This window comes from Habropoda laboriosa, unplaced genomic scaffold, assembly GCF_001263275.1.
Source record: "Habropoda laboriosa isolate 0110345459 unplaced genomic scaffold, ASM126327v1 scaffold90, whole genome shotgun sequence".
Taxonomy (NCBI): domain Eukaryota; kingdom Metazoa; phylum Arthropoda; class Insecta; order Hymenoptera; family Apidae; genus Habropoda; species Habropoda laboriosa.
The window spans coordinates 2170445-2184771 of NW_017100218.1; the positions used below are offsets into that span (position 1 = coordinate 2170445).

Sequence of the window (14327 nt, forward strand, 5' to 3'; positions counted from 1 at the left end):
TTCCAATTCGTGCAGGAAATTAACGTTATATACATATCAATATGCGATTATTACTTACACATATACGAAGCAAAATAGTGAAATTTCTAGTGAAAAATAAATTCTTGAAACGAAGTTCATTGTTTAGGTGACTAATAGGATGAATCGATGTCAGTAATTTATATATAGTTTCTGATGTGACGCTCATCGTTTACGTGACCACTTGCATCAGTATTTTATTTGTTCTCGTGTATGAAGTTCATTTTGTGAAAAATGAAATTCCTCCAATTGTTTTCGTTCATTTCGTGTTATTTTCTATTTCCAGTGTTTCCCAGTGATATCAGTGATTTGTTGGTGATTATTGTGTCGCAGATGACACAAAGCAATCGTAATTATTTCTACGAATTTTGTCTGAAGCTCCCTATGTCGGTAAAGTAGAATCGATTTTAGCGCGAAATATTTTTATAGGTGTAGACGAAAAAGTTTAATTTACAGTGTTCACTAAAACTGATGACGCTCGTTAATAATGTTCGAAAAAATCATGTTTTCACGAAAAGACTGAAACGATCTTTAGTCTAATTCCAGTTCACAAATGTACTCTTGATTGATTGTAATAATCGCTGATCGATAATCGATATGGAAAGTCAATGCTACCAGCTTGGAAAGCGCGGCAAAATAATTCATCACTAATTTATTTAATTTATTTCCCTTTCTAGTTGTGTTTTGAAAAATACGAAATGAATGTGCCAATTTCAAGTCGAATTCAAGTAATATGAATCGACGATGGTACCGATGATTTTATTTTCATCGATTCTGTTTTTTGTGGAAAAATTGAACTTTGGTATGAAGGTAGTGCTGCAACTTTAGTTGTGTCGGTAACCATTCTGTGGGACAGTTTGAAATCAATTGAGAGTTTTGAAAATATTCATATAACATTGTAGCGTGGTAGTAACATGTCTAGTAATTGTGAACAGTGTGTTTCTTTGAATAAAATATATAATTGTAAATGTGGGAACAGCAGTGTCATTTCGAAGTAGGTGTTTGGTTGAAGAATAATTGAACATGTCAAAATCTAGAATCTACGACGTCAACGATTTGAGACAATCATTTACGAAAATGAGTACTGTTACGGTAAATACTTAAGCTTTAGTTTTACGTATTACATATTTACATTGATACGTCGATGTCGATATGAAGTTTGATTCAGTATTTTTTATATGTACTTTTTAAAATTATTATTATGGGAATCGTAATACACATTTATACGTAATGTTGTGTATTATTGTTAATCATTGTTTCGTTCGTAGTAAAATAATTTAGATCATCTAGTATTGGTTCGATAGCTTTATTGACGTTTTTATAATTTGTTAAATATAAAGCAGTAAAGATAACACATAGCATTAAATATATGTATACATATATATATGTATGTATATATTTATGTTTCAACAAAATGCAAAACTGTCGTTAAAATTGTATTGTAGTTTTATAAAGGTAATGAAAACATCTGTATAACAGACCTCAAATGTATATAATATATCTATAAGAATATATCGACGTGTATACGTTTAATTAGTAAAAATTTTAGGAATGTTTAAAATGACGTGTATTCATATTATCACAGAAGCAATGTATTATCTTTGTAAAGAAAATTATAATTCACATCGCATAATTAACGTTTCACATATTTGCATACAAATAATAAATAACAAGGAAGTACATTTAAGCGTAAAGCGTATAAGCATAAGTACGATAAGCAAGTAATATTGTAATACTTTTTTTGTGAAATTAAAATATGTTTAAAATATATTAACATCTAACTAAAAATAATTTTAACTAATATTTAAATATTTAAAACAATTATTCGTTAACCCTCAGACAGTCGACGCTTCTAGCGGCCGAACGGCGACCATGACTGGGTCTATATTATCATTTTCGATCCATATAAAACATTTCGAGGCATACGGATTATCTTGTCAGATCTAACATAAACAATTGCTGGTTTAAACCAAATATCATGAGTCGAGGAATTCGATGAGGCTCTTGAGAACGTGGGTCAAAATAGACCCAGGCTCGGCTGCCGGAAAGTTAAATAATTACATTTTTAACAATAAAAAAATATATGATTTAAAACATTGCGATCGCCAATTGAATAGCGTAACATATAAATAGATATTATATTTGTAAGATTACTGTTTTCCTGTAGGTCGTTTACTTAAATAGTTTTGAGGTATGTAACCTTTATTACCATAACGATCCTCCATAAGCCACCATTCTTCATTTCCCTTTTCATCATGAGGTCTAACAAGCCTTAATGCTTGACCTTTAACAGCAGGCAATGTTCCAGGTATATTTGCAGAAAACTCATACACTGCATAGTAAAACTGGAAAGCAGTATAGTTTACATATAAGCTTTAATTAAAAAAGGAAATTTATTTTCTGGTATAGTCTTTAGTACTAACATCAAAACTTAAATTTTGGTATTGTTGAACTCTTGGAATTTGTTGAATATTCCCATAATAATGGGTCTCTTTTTTTACTTCTTCATTAATATTAAGATCCAGTAATTCTTGAAAATGGTCTTGGGATATGGGTTTGCATTCTTTTTCTGGAGAGTCCATGCAAATTAGATCAGGCATAGATGTATTACTATTACATTTATGCGTAGCAGTGACGTTATTAGATAAATCAAATTGTGGCACTTGTTGAAGTTGTAAACTTTTAGAAGGTAAAAATCCTTGAGCAACTCCATTATCTACAAACCATCTGGATGTATCACCCATAGGATCTTGTTTTTTAATTACTGCAACTAATGTTCCATGTGCTGCACCCATATCCAAAAATGTAGTGCTTACTACATTTTCTGTAACAACATATAATTTGTCACTGGAATATTTATTTCTTAATGTCGTTCTCTCTTTTTCACTTTGTGGCCGCCACGTGGATTCTGCTTCTTCTATCTTTGGATTTGTACCAGCGAATGCGAAACGTGTTATTTGATTCCATAATAGACTATGATTAACCAGAAATGACTCCAAAATATCTTGAGATGAGAGTTGAGTTGAAGTCTGGAAATATTATTGGGATACAATTTGATTTTTGATTTCTTATATACAATGTACTTGTAGACATCGATTATTCCTTTGTTTTAAATACCTCGCAAAGAATTAAATATCTTTTGGTAATTCTTCCGCAAAACAATTTTCGAGCATGCGCTAGGGAACTAATACAGTTTACTAACACTTTTGTTGCTGCATCAATCAGAATTGGCAATTCTTCTAACAGTTGATTTGTTAAGGCTTCATAATTACTTTTTGTTGTTGTCAATTCATCTTGTGCCTGTACAAAATAAAATATTTTAATGTTTATATACTTATGTACTTTCAAAAAAGTGATTCGAAGTAATATAATTACAAATCTTGATTCTTTATACTTTTCCCTTTTAGCAATAGCAGCATCATAATCAAGTAATTTGTGATGTCTTTTTGTTATTAACACTGCAGGTCCTTCTAATAACATTGTTAAATCATGTAACGGTGTACTGACTCTACTTTTCAAACACATTTTCAATTCTTCTATGAATTGTAACTGAATTGTAGATCTTATGTCTCTAAGTTTCTCTACTTCAATGTCTGATGTTTCTTGGTAATACCGAATCAATAAATCTGATAGTACTTTTCCAGAGTTAGCTTCCTCGCTTAAATATAGAAGACATTGTTCAACGTCTTTCGTTAATTGTAAAATACATTTTTCAACAGATCTAAATTGTTTCTCCAGTTCCAAAAATTCTGGATCAACAGCAACATTTGTTAGTCCTAAACTTGCGGTTAATCGCGTACTTAATCTCGTAGACATTTTTGCTACGGAATGCATACTAAGTTTAGCCATTTTCCTCATTAATGTGCTTTCATTGTCCAAATACTTAGACACCAAATCTTTTCGACGTTTGTACTCGTTAATATGACTGGCTACAGCAGTCATGGTGTTCCATGCTTCCTCTACTTCATATTTATCAGGGTGATTGTCGTCGGTACACTGAAAACTAGCTATGTGGTTTCAAAGGAATTTATAATACACCGATAATATATACATAAACATTAATGCATAGAAATATTTCTTAATATATTGAAATATTACATTAACATTTTGCATCTACTTACCTTCACTAATTCATATAAAATAAGAGGATATTTTAATATTCTTTGTACTGGTTTTATAAGGATCGAACTCATGTCGAAACAGTTTGCTTGATATCGTAATTTTTCAACACCTTTGTTAAATACTTTCATTATTTCTTCATTATCTTCATACTGAAATGAAATATAACGAAATACGTAATTATTAACGCAGCCTCGTGATTTGCGCAATACTTTACATACACGATTTTTAATTTTTCTGCCATTTGTGTAAAACAAGGTCCAACAGTTTGTAATTCTTCATTACATCCCTTCATTGCTTTTAGTATTGTATCTAACAGTTGTTCTGCAACTTGAATAACATCATAAAGGTTTCCAAATAGCGTGGTAACATTTATTCCCAAAAATTCTAGTTGACTTGGATTTTCTAAATTGAATGTCTCATATGTTAATTTTAAGTCGCGTACATATTCCTTTTCTGTGATAACTAATTCTGATATAACGTTCTGTCTTTGATCTGCCCTTTTTTGTTTACTTTCCAAATTATTATTACTAGCAATATCAACTTGCGCATTAACGTTACACGAAATTTTGTTAGTTTCTGTTGTATTCTTTTGTAATGGTATTCTGCCTGGAGCTGGCACTGGTGGTGCTGGTCTATGTGGTTCTGAAAGTCTTTTTGTTTTTTGTTCTTCTGTTCTTCTAGAGCTTGATTCTTCATGTGGTATTATTATAAAATCTTTTAAAATACTTTCAGTAGAATCTGATAACTCTGTAGGCAAGGGACTTATGTAACCCCTTGGACATAAACCAGTTCTTCCAGAATGATCTTCAACATTAACCCAATCTGCATTTGCCATATTAATTACTGTAACTGTATTACCTTCATAAATATTTAAATCCCCATCCATCTGAGCTTTGAAAGTGTACTCCACTCTTGCTTGAGTACCAGGCAATAACTCATTATATTCCACGTTGTGTGTCTCTTGATTAATCAAATTTTGTTCATTAATAATTTCATTACAATCTACTATAATGTTAACATAAGACATAGGAAAAATGCCCTTTTTATTATCTATTGTACCCTCCATCCATTCTGAATCTATATGTTTAATGAGATGTACCACTTCTCCTGCTTCAAAACTAAGCTCATTTGGAAATTGAGCATTAAATGGATATAAAGTTATAGCATATGGTTTTACATCTAAGATATTGAAGTTGCTTGCATTTTCAGAGTTTTCTGTTCCAGAAGAAACTGGTTTTAATTCAGGAAATAAGTCATAATAATTTGGTGCAGGTTCCTCAATAGATAAGTTTGTAGAAGGTGTTTCCTCAATGTTTGTATATGTTCTTTCATTATTAGTTACAGAAGTGGGATTATTGTCTATTGTACATGCTACATCTGACTCATTTGTATCATCATCTATATAAGATATAAATGCCTCTGGAAATGTCCCCTCTTTGCCATTTTCTGTTATTCCGTAACACCAACCATCACAAAAAGTTTCTGTAACAGTAACCACTTGACCTTCTATCAAATCAAGTTCTCCTTCAAGTTGAGCTTCTAAACTAATTTTTATTTTAGCTTTTTTCCTGATATATTTCTTCTCTGCAGCTTTCTAAAATAATGCAGCTTTTATTATTTTCACTCATGAATAAATTATTTGATATTGGAATAAATGTATAAGTTATAGAAATAACATATACCTTCAATAATTTAATGTCAAGTTGCCATACATGAGTTAAAGGAAAAATACCCTTTCTAGTGTCTATTTGACCTAAGTACCATCCAGATCCAACATCTTGTACTCCAATAATAATTTCTCCTATTACAATAAAACATATTAAAATAATTTCTGTACTTTCAAGTACATATTATGCATATATTGTAACAAGTAACCTTGAGAAAAGGACAAATCCCCATCCTGCTGTCCTGGAAAGGCAGCAGTTGAAATGTATAAAGAATCTATATCATGCAATGGTGGAATTTCTACTTTAAGTAAATGACTCGAAGGAAATTTTCCTGTTTTGCCTTGAGATTCTCCATAACACCAGTGTTTATCTATGACACTATATACCTATTTTAATTTTATGGAAGGAATAATATAATTCTGTATTAATTTCAACAGGGTTATATAAATATATTTATATACACATATACTTGTATTACCAAAAAGTGATCCCCTTTACATAAACTTAGCTCTCCATCGACAATCGTTAAAAAATCAGATAAAACTTTTGTCAACAATCCCGGTTCCATTTTCAAGCAGAACCGGAAGAAATTTGTTTTTAATTTTGGAAAGTCACAAATCGCAGTTCTGTAGTTTGACACTTGCTCAATTTCATGATAATGACGTAGTCATGTGATAGGAACATCTGTTCAATTTACGTCGGTTCTTGAATTTGAATCCGCGTGGATAAGCACGTTATTGTACAACATAAAGTAATTGTAATTGTTTAAAAAATATTTTACAAGAACGATTAAAATTATTTTGTAATATTATATTTATTAAAAGTCTTATATCAAGAACAAATTTGTATAATCGCGACTATAGTTTAAAAAAATTTATTATTGTTATTTTGACAATAAATATTAATCAGTGTAAAATGACATAATTGTTATATTACATTTTAATTTTTGAACATCTGAATACAAACGTTACATATTAAGTGAGGTTAAGTGACGTAGTACATAAAATAATGGTTTTATATATAACATACACTCCTATATATCATATTTTATGCTTATAAAATATTTCAAAGCAATAGTATTTATATAAATGTAGTACAATTTTACTGTGCAATTAAATTAAAATTATTAGCGATACATAAAATACATTTAAGGTTATGAAAACATATAGGTAATAATTGTCCTATAGATTGTTTGTATTTTAATTTACATTTAAAGAACGAAGTAGTGTGTCATTATTAAATTATGCAGTTTCTGAAAAGATTTGCTTATCTTATAAATAAATCACAATATATAATAAATAAAAAGAGAGAATTTGAAATAGTAAATGTTATTCGTCGTTGTAATCATGAGTCTAATGTAGTATTTGAAGAATATGAAGAAAGTGAAGAAGAAAAGAATATATACACACAAATATCCAGAGATTATTTGGGGTCAGCTGTTGGTGGAAATAGAATATTTCTTATACAACCGTACATAAAATGGGGTGTTAAGAAGAAAAGAAATACTTCACCCCAGTTACAATTAGATGAAGCAATAGCACTCATTAATACACTACCAAATTGGAGTGTTGTTGGTAAAAAAATTGTTCCATTACTTTCTTTACAAAAGAAGCAGCTTGTTGGTTCTGGATCTCTTGAGACATTGAAGGCAGATATTAGGAATTGTGCAAATGTTACAGCTATATTTGTTAGTACAAATTTATTGAAATTTATACAAATTGCTGAATTGCAAGAGGCTTTTCAATTGCCGATTTACGATCGTTATTCTATAGTTATTCATATTTTTCGAGAACATGCAAAGACATCGGAAGCAAAGTTGCAAGTAGCTTTAGCAGAAATACCATATATTAAACAGAAAATAACTGATTTATCTGCTTATCGTATCGGACGAATACACTGTAATGAAAAAACAAAGGCCTTACTTCACACTAGAGAAAGAAAGTTAAACAATGCATTAAAGAAATTGAAAGAACATAGGCACATGATAAAAGAGCGAAGGTTAAGTTTTGGTTTTCCAAGCATTGCTGTTGTTGGGTATACAAATGCTGGCAAAACATCTTTAATAAAGGCATTAACAGAAGATGATTCGCTGCAACCTGAAGACAAGCTATTTGCTACTTTAGATACAACAGTACATCAAGGATATCTTCCAAATAAAGTAAAAGTATTATACATCGATACCATTGGATTTATTCAAGATGTACCAGAAACTTTAATAGAGCCATTTAGAGTAACTTTAGAAGATGCTCTAAATGCTGTACGTAAAATCTTATGTCCGATAACTGTATTAACAGTTAACAAGTGGTTAACTAATATATTGAATTTTTTATAGGATATTTTAGTTCATGTGTTTGATATAAGTCATCCTGACTTGAAAGCACAAATTCAACATGTACAAATAACAATACAGCGTATGATAAATGAAAATAAAGTGGTAATTAATGTTGCAAATAAGTATGATATGGTGGAACAGGGTACCATTGAAACAGATATTCTACCAGAAGGTACACATCTCGTTTCTGCTGCTAAATTGACAGGAATTGATTTGTTACGATCGAAAATGCAAGAACAAATTATAGATGCCTCTGATTTACTAAAAAAACGTATTAGGGTACAAACAGGCAGTGCAATAGCATCGTGGTTGTACAACCAAGCAACGGTTCTAAGCGCTGAACCTGATCCAAAAGATTCGCAATACTTAATAATGGATGTGTTAATGTCAACAGAAGCGTTTTATAAATTTAAACGGTTTTTAAAAAATTAAAATAAAATTTATCATTTCTTTCAAATCGCCAAATGTTTACTTATAATATTCGTGTAATACATATTACTTGTAAGTACAATTGGAATTTCATTATAAAGTGAATTGGAGTAATATCTTTTATTCTAACGAAGTATATTAAACAACTCAGAGCAGAGTATATTATGTTTTCGAAAAAATCAAACAAAACTAACCAACCTCAAACTTTTCGCGATTGTGCCGTCCTTTTTCAAGTGATTTTCCTTTTTACGTTAGATATCAATGCATTTGTTACGCTCGTTAATCCTATTAAAGTCTCGTACGTCTACACGAATGACAAATCTACGTAGAAAAACGAGTCTAGTTATCTGCTTTGTTTGTACGATTCAACAGGAGCGCACAACTAAACTTGCATTACATAACACCGGGCGTTACGAAATCAGAAACACTTTAACCCCTTAATCCTCGAAAAAGTGCAATTTTGTTTCATTATTTTCTTTCGCTTTTCATATCGTACTGTCCTTTCTGTTCCGTCGCAAAAATGTATGTCACGGTATTACAAATAAACGAGAAACTTGTTTCTGTACGCCTGGGAGATAATTGAAAAAAAAAGAAAAATAACCTTAAAATTGATCATTTCCGGCACATCAAGTTGAGAAAAGATACGAGCGTTAAGGGGTTAAAGGGAAATTATACAGATTGAAATAAAAAATTGTACACGGCAAAGGTAAATACGGGTTGGAAAAGGGAATACTCCCGGCTGAAATATTTGGGTGCAATTTCCATAGACAAACGTCCACGCATCGGAACCGTGTGATGCATTCTAATATAAATCGGGTCCGTGACGCGACGCGTGGGATGCGGAGGATGCGATTTCACATTGTCGGAGTGTAGAATTGAAACGTGGTGCGATGGGTTGGCAGAAAAAAGAAAAAAATCGAAAAAAAACGAGAGATAGGAAAATCCGGCGAAGAGTAAATGAGATAAGAAAGGTTCGTTACACTCGTCGTGAAACACCGCGGTCTAGCCAAATGCGGTTTGATATACGAGCCTCGATTAGTTGAGAAAGACGGTAGCAGAAAACGGGTGCAATTACGTACGCGGCTTGTTGCTGTTAAATCAACCATTGGAATCTTAACGTAGAATCGATCGAATACCGTTTTTGGGAAAGTGTACGCCTTTTTCCTCAAAGGTTCTAGTACGTGTGTGTGTGTGTGTGTGCGCGCGCGCGCGCGCGTGTGTGTATTCATAAACGGTAGGTTTCGTCGATGGCAGCGTTTATTAAGAGAGTAGTTTATTTGTCTTATCTCTGGTTGCCGAGTGCAAGAACGATCATCCGCAGCAAGAAAGTTCGCGGCGAGGGTGCCGGCGACGTGATGTATAATTCATAGAGCCACCGGTTCGTGCATATATAGATATATAGGGCGCGTCTTGAGGAATTAATCGCAGCGTCGCGTAGAAGAGTTTGGACGGCGGGCGGAGGAGGCGGTTGCGTCCTTCGGTGAGGAATTAATGAAGGATTGATATCGCGATTATAGGGGACTGTGACTCCCCGCGGGAGAAGAGTAGGGTCCGGTGAGCGGCAAGAGAGACGATCGACAACGAGCAAACGGGCCACGATAATTAATTACGAGCGTGACGTCGCTTTAACGTCGTTAATTTTCATTATCTCGATTGGAATTCGCTTGTAGCGCAGCGTGTACCGCTTTCGGGGCTTGCTAATTTCGCGCCTCGTCTCGGTCTCTCTATGCGAAAAGGCATTAATAATTCCGGCTGTCCTTGCAAAATTTGTCACCCACCGCGTCCAAGCCGCGCGCGCGGCAACGTTCACGTTGGTCGCGCACACACCATACCGCCCACCTCCTCTCGACGGCCCACGACGCTTTTCACGGATGCCTAGGATCCAGGCAATGCACTTTGCATGTTGTCTCTGGATTATTAAAGCGAACCAAGTGAAACCTAATTATCGCGGTGCCACTTTTGGCACTGGCCCTAGCCGAACGACTAATTTCCACCGCTTTCCTACTGTTTACCGTGGTAACAAAGCAACAACTTTACATTCCCGCCGCTCTCTCCTAACCTGTGGGACGACTCTAATCTACGTAATCTTCGCGTGTCTACGGTACTAGATGTATCATTACTTGTCGTCGTTGTCGTCGTCGTCGTCGTCGTGCATTTTTCGCTTCGGTATTCCTTCCTCTTGGTTCGTATGCATCGAGGTATCTTAACTAGATCGCGGAAGAGTGGCAGGGCGCGGGAATTTTACGCTTCCCCTGTGAAATGAAGACGTAAATTCTTGCCTCTCTTCATACAGGCACGTCTCATTTTAATTTCTAAATTGACGACGCGTCGCGGCACCGCGTACTTTGCATTGAACGAAAGTAAGAATATCGGTCTCGAAGATAGTCGACTTGAGAGTAGACAGTAACGAGGTCATTAGAATTTCAGACGGGAGGATTGATAAAGAACAAAGGACAGTATGTTTAACATTTGAAAAGAAATGTAACTTTATTTTCTACATATTTACTTCTCAATTATTTTAAAGTTATTTATTAGCCATTTTTCAATCACGTTTTAAGTTGTATAAAAATTTACTTTGGAAAAGTTAACCTTGTAAAGTGAGTAAAAAACGTTTTTTCCTCGATTCCGCGTGCTTTCGAGTTGACTCATCTTGCCGGTGAACAGGTTAAGGCATGCTTGTCTGTGAATCGAAGCAGAAAACATTTTGCACGATTTTACTGGACTAGCCTGTTTTGTTTCCAGCTATCTGACCAGCAATGATCGTATTTCTTTCATTCGTCGTGTCATTGCGCCTCGCGCCGCTAACGCTACACGTTTATCCGACACTTCAACTACAAAGCTGCAGCTTAACCGTGGAACTGTAACCCAACAATTACACGAACGATTGGCTAACGAATGCCGATCGGCGAGTGACTCGTATAATGTAATGATTGGCCGTCGCGCTGATTCGGTTGCTGTTACAGATTCAATTACGGCTCGCACGGCTTGATATTTTCTGCCGCCGATTGAATGGCTCGAAATCGACGGGACAGAACTTTGATCTCCGGTTCGACGGTGGTCTCGAAATCGAATTAAACCCGGCTATGCGCATAAATAACGAAAACGATGTCTATCGTTTAGTCGCGATTCTATCGGGCATAATTTTAATTGGATATTCTTTTCGTTCCACTGATTCGCCTGATTTACACGAGCCATTTCAATCGAACGTCGAAAACGAATTTTCTATTTATATTTCAACGACGCTTACCATTTCGATCGATTCCTAACCGTTATCTTAACGTTAAATCGTTGAATTCTATCGTCCGATGATTAATTAAGCTACTCACACGACACCCAAGTACGCCGAGACATACGTACGTTCGTTCTGTAGACGGGACATTCTGACGATCAAGCGGTCAGAATTAATTGCCGCCGTTCAAGTGGTCGAACAATGTCCCGCAATGAGAGAAATCAACGTTAAGGTGGACCCTTAACGCGACGTGACCGATGTTCGCGGGACGGATATTAGCCGAGCGAACCGCCGTCGAGTCGGTAAACTTCAAAGGGACGCAGAAAAATTTGAACAGTCAATCCCGCGTAGGAGAATCTCGTACTCACGAATACCTTCGTCAAACGATCAACAATGTTCCCTTTCCACACTCACCAGCGACTTGGTTGTCTATCTTTCTTTACGGTACAGTATCATCTGTTTCTCTCTGTTGCGCCTTCCACTCGTAAGGGTCCCAGTGAAGAGATGCGTATTTACATATACGCTCGTTCCTTTTCTACATCTCCTCTTATTCTGGTCATTATGAGACCCGTGTGATACGCGTGTCTTTGTGGCTTTTCTTCTCTTGTTGGATAACATGAAATCGAGACGAATCCAATGGTTAAAGTATTATTATGTAACTGTCGTTCGTTTCGTGGGCTCGAAGAAACGACAAGTGGAAACAGACGAACGTAGACCATTAGAGTATTTCGTTCGTTTACCCAGTCACAACACGACTTACGGGGCGAGAGCTAGGACCGTACTCTTGCGAAACGGAGCCCTCGCTTTACCGACGTATTCTCCCTGCAGTCGAATTTACTCTTTTTTTTTAAATCAAAGATGTCACTAGTTGAAAAATTTAATTTGAAAACGCGAATATATTGATTTGCTTTAATACCGTTGAATTATGTGTAAAAAATATTAGATTTGTTTTGAAGTATTAAAAAGCATCTTTTAACAATCGATTTTTATCATATGAGGATGTATTTATTTAGTATCGCTATCGACATCTTTAACAACGATTAACGACGAGTGAACGTTCATTTTATATGAATTTTTAATCGTAACGTTGATTAAAAAATGTGAAATGTATCTTCTGGGTTGGCGCCCTTGGTCGAGTCGTTAGAGTTGTTAGACGGTCCTGTGGAGAGGCTTCGGCATTGGCTGTTTCGCGGGCGTGGGAGCTCCGCAGGGGTTCAGTTAGTCTGCACGGGTAATAGAACTGCGCTGGGGGTGGGCGTAAGAACGAGGAACGGTTAGTACATCCTCGCGAAGGGTAGGAGCAATAGCCGGTTGGCGCAAGTGCGGCGGGGATATCGTGGCCTGGCGGAGCCCAGTCGAGTCCCGTGAGTCCGGGCAAGCACAGCTATTAAGGTGGTACGTGGTGGTGGTGTAGGCGTCGTCCGGGACTGAGATTTCGAGCCGCCATCAAGAAGCATCTCCACGGTGTCCGTGCATTTACGTGTGGCCGTCAGTTCCGCGTGGTACGCATCGAAACCGGCTCGATTCTTCTTTGATTTCATTGTCCGTGGGCAAACTAAAGAGCCTTATTCTGTTGTGCCGCGTGCTGTGAGAGCGTGTACGTACGAGTGTGCGTGTGCCTGATAGAAAGAAAGGTTAGAAAGGTGGAAAGAGTAAATGTAGAGAGATACGGGCGAGTGGAAACTGAAGGAGAGTAAGAGAGTGAGAGAGAGAAAGGGTATAGTCGGTGCGTGGTAGTATACGCGTCGAAAGAGCGGCTGCTCGAGCGAACCCGGCGAGGAGGAGGCGAGAGCTGTCACTTCGATCGCCATTTTAGCGCCGAGACGGTGAAGAACCACCGGGTATGCACGCCGGCAGTGGCGACGAACCGGAGCGCCCTGACACGATGGACGGTGGTGCTGTTTGTGGGCTGTGCCTCATTCGGTGACTATTCTATCGCGAGTGCACGACTCCTTGTGTTTTTTTTTTTTTTTTTTGGCTATCGAAGAGGCGGCTACGCGAAACAGTAGGAAAGGGGGGAAGGAAAAAAGTGGGTAAGCGCGCGTCGATCGGAATGTGTCCAGTGCATTTTGTGTGTCGCAAAAGCTACGTTTTCTGTTTGTCCGTCTCTGTCTCTGCCCCAACGCTTCGTGGGTCGACTTGTGTCACTTGGTGATATTTCGTCTGCTACTCCGCTTGGATATGTAATTTCTCTCATCTTATCGTTTCTCGAGTCGTACGTAAAAAGAATACCGAAGATGTCACGTCACGTCGATCAGTGAAGTTGCCTTTCTCTGAACACAGTGTTCTCGTTTCTGAAAACTCGGTGTATCGTTGATTGGAAGTCAGTGGAATTCCGAATCGGTCGTGGCGTAATCTTAACGATAACTCGTTCCGAGTAAATCGCCGATCTCGTGCGCGCCGGTGACAGTCAAGTGTCGAGCGTGTATGCGCGTGGTTAACTCGAAATAGTGAGGAGGAAGAAGAAAGGGAGGGAGACGGTGGTGGGAGTGAGAGGAAGAGGCGCATACATGTGAATGTAACGAAGGCG

General features: G+C 36.4%; 2 protein-coding genes across 2 annotated transcripts; one reads left to right on the plus strand and one right to left on the minus strand.

The window, feature by feature from the left end:
• Window positions 1–2168: 2168 nt before the first annotated feature.
• On the minus strand, window positions 2169–6375 carry LOC108570879 (dynamin-binding protein-like). The gene is given in 9 exon segments (XM_017932809.1): window positions 2169–2363; window positions 2442–3047; window positions 3217–3318; window positions 3394–4014; window positions 4140–4292; window positions 4295–5734; window positions 5823–5941; window positions 6016–6193; window positions 6286–6375. Coding segments are annotated over 9 exon segments (3504 nt in total).
• Window positions 6376–7050: 675 nt separating this feature from the next.
• Window positions 7051–8559, plus strand: LOC108570931 (putative GTP-binding protein 6; the record flags this gene model as incomplete). Its single annotated transcript, XM_017932870.1, has 2 exons — window positions 7051–8064; window positions 8140–8559. Coding segments are annotated over exons 1-2 (1434 nt in total), but the record flags the coding sequence as incomplete, so codon positions are not given.
• Window positions 8560–14327: the final 5768 nt, after the last annotated feature.